At 64.1% G+C, this 2,732-nt stretch overlaps 1 protein-coding gene across 1 annotated transcript; it reads left to right on the forward strand.

Moving 5' to 3' along the window:
* Window positions 1-1,063: 1,063 nt before the first annotated feature.
* Window positions 1,064-2,332, forward strand: LOC115271491 (lens fiber membrane intrinsic protein-like; the record flags this gene model as incomplete). Its single annotated transcript, XM_029914106.1, has 4 exons — window positions 1,064-1,238; window positions 1,578-1,724; window positions 1,931-2,065; window positions 2,328-2,332. Coding segments are annotated over exons 1-4 (462 nt in total), but the record flags the coding sequence as incomplete, so codon positions are not given.
* Window positions 2,333-2,732: the final 400 nt, after the last annotated feature.

Here is a 2,732-nt window from a genome sequence, read left to right on the forward strand (position 1 = left end):
AGGACTCCTGGGTTCTGTCTCTCGCTGGGCTCTCTTGCTAAGCAGGGTTGGTGCGGGTTGGTGCTGGGCTGGGAGGCCCCACGGAGAGCAGAGAAGAAAGATCTGCCACCGCCTGGCTGGTTTTCTCCTCTCAACGGCCAAGCTTTGGAACGGACGTGTCCAGTTTCTAAGGCCAGTGAAGATGCTGAGGAATTTCCGTCCATGTTGGAAAGACTCTGTGATGTTTATTGACGTCCGGCGGGGAGAAAACGGCCTGTTCTCCTCCAGGTTGACTGCAGGGGCGTGAAATGACCCTCTCAATTATGGAAAGTTTGAAGGAAGTGTCTCGCAAGGATTGACCATTTCCGAGAGGCTGACGGTGAGCGGATCGCGTGCCCCATGTGGAGACGGGGCAGGAACCGTGGAGTAAGGGGGCAAAGGCTTCCCATCGTTTTGTTGACAGGATGGATTGACTGGCTGTGGGGCAGCTTCTCCGTAACCGGTGGGGTGGGGTGGGGTGTTAGGAGCACAGCTTGGGACTGGCTGGGGAATCGAACGACCGCGGTAACCACCAGTTTGGGGGAAATCTGCTCTCCCTTTTCGCAGCCCGCCCTGACCTTGGCCTTGTCCGGGTGGGCTGCCCTAGGCACCCTGGGGCACAGGGGGGTTTATTTAAACAGAGTCCCCTGGACAGCCCGGAGGGCATGGGGAACCCGAGGGTCCGTCTGGCCCCACAGCCAGCCCCAAACACTCCCACCCCGCTGTCCCCCCTCACTCCTCCATCCGTCCAGCCATCCACCCCCCTGAAGGCTGGGGTCTCCCCCGGCTCCGCGCTGGAGTCCTGGGGGGGTGGGGGGGGGGAAGGTTCCATGGCAGTTGGTGACCCAGAGAGGCTGGTGTCTGGGTAAGGGCCCCCCAGCCCCCTGTCCCTTCGTCTTCGTCCCACCCCAGACACCCCCGATCTGTCTGTCTACCCAGCTCTGGCCCTTCCTGCTCTGGGCCTGACTCTCATTCCCCCCGCCCCCGACCCAGGGGCTCCCCGGAGCCCAGCGCTGCCCCCCGCTCTCCCCCCCCACCCCCAGCGATGCTGCCTCTCCAGGTCCCCAGCACCGTCCTGGCTCTGCTCAGCCTCCTGCTAGTGGCAGTGGCCCTGAGCTCCGACCACTGGCTGGAGGCGAGAAGGGATGACGACTTCGTCCACTCGGGGCTCTGGAAGATCTGTGTGAATTCGGTGTGCGTCGTGCCTTCGAGACTACCTGGTGAGGGCAGCCGGCACCGCCCGGCAACCCACTGCTGCCTCCAGCCAGCTCCAGGGGGAAGGGGGGCAAGGAACCTGGGTTCTGGCTCTGGGAGGGAAGTGGGGTCTAGTGGTTAGAGCAGGGGGGTTGGGAGCCAGGACTCCTGGGTTCTGGCTCTGAGAGGGGAGTGGGGTCTAGTGGTTAGAGCGGGGGGGCTGGGAGCCAGGACTCCTGGGTTCTGGCTCTGGGAGAGGAGTGTGGTCTAGTGGTTAGAACAGGGGGGTGTAGGACTCCTGGGTTCTATTTTAGTTTGCTGCAGGGTTATTCTCCATTTCCCCCCCGGTCTCTCTGGTTCCTCAGATTACATCGAGGCCACCAAGACGTTCTTGACGCTGGGCCTGCTCGCGGGGCTGCTCTCGGCCTTCTCCCTCCTCGCCTTGCTCAGCGGCTCCGACTTCGACGCCGTGTCCCCCCTCGTGGTCTCTACCATGGGCAGCTTCAGCGCAGGTACCTCCCCCCTGGGGCCTCCTCCCCCTTGCTGCTCCCAGCCCCCGGGTCCCACGGCTCGTGGATACCATGTGCCCCCCTCCAGCCCCCCCCCGAGACCGTGCTCTGGGCTCTGGCAGCGCCCCCTGGTGGTGGGACGGGGCAGGGGCCCTGGGACTGTGCCCGGCGGTGCTAAGGGGCGTCCGTGCTGTTCCCTTTGGCCCTAGGTTTCTGCGTCCTGATTGCGCTGACCGTGTTCACCAGCGAGTTTGCTCAAGTCATAAAGGCCACCTGGCCCCACATCTCCTTTGGCTGGTCCTGGGGCCTTGGCTGGGCCTCCATCCCCCTCTTCCTGCTGACCGGTGAGTGTGCCAGAGGGGACATTCGAAATGCGGCCACGTCTGGGGTGTGGCTGGTTACACACGGGGACGGCTCGCCCGGCGCTGAGATGCAGCCACCTCTGGGGCAGGGCAGCTGGAGAACAGCTGCACATAACGCCGCACAGGGACAGCTCATCCGGTGCTGATGCAGCCATCTCTGGGGCGGGGCAGCTGGGTTCTCGTGGATGTTGATCCCGTCAGTCCCATTGCTGCCGTAAGCTCATTTTTCTCCTCTTTCCCTCAGGTGGGGTAACGTTGTTGGCCCAGGAATTCAACTCGAGCTGAGCACGGGCCTGAGCTGCCCCCTGGGGACGGTGCCGGGAGCCGCCGGGGCCAGGTGGAGCCTGCAGTGTTGTGGGGACGATTCCCCCAACACCCCAGAGCAGGGGTGTGTGTCCCTGCTGCCCCCTGCTGGAGGGGCTGAGCCCTGCGCGCTGTGTGTGTGTGTGTGTGTGTGTGTGTGTGTGTGTGTGTGTCCCTGCTGCCCCCTGCTGGAGGGGCTGAGCCCTGCGCGCTGTGTGTGTGTGTGTGTGTGTGTGTGTGTGTGTCCCTGCTGCCCCTTGCTGGAGGGGACGAGCCCTGCTCTGTGTGTGTCTCTCAACCAGGCAGCGCCTCCTCCCCAACCTCTACTGCTCCGGCTGTGACACCC

The sequence above is a fragment of the Terrapene carolina genome, unplaced genomic scaffold, assembly GCF_002925995.2.
Source record: "Terrapene carolina triunguis isolate 2854851 unplaced genomic scaffold, T_m_triunguis-2.0 Scaffold30768, whole genome shotgun sequence".
Classification (NCBI taxonomy): Eukaryota; Metazoa; Chordata; order Testudines; family Emydidae; genus Terrapene; species Terrapene triunguis.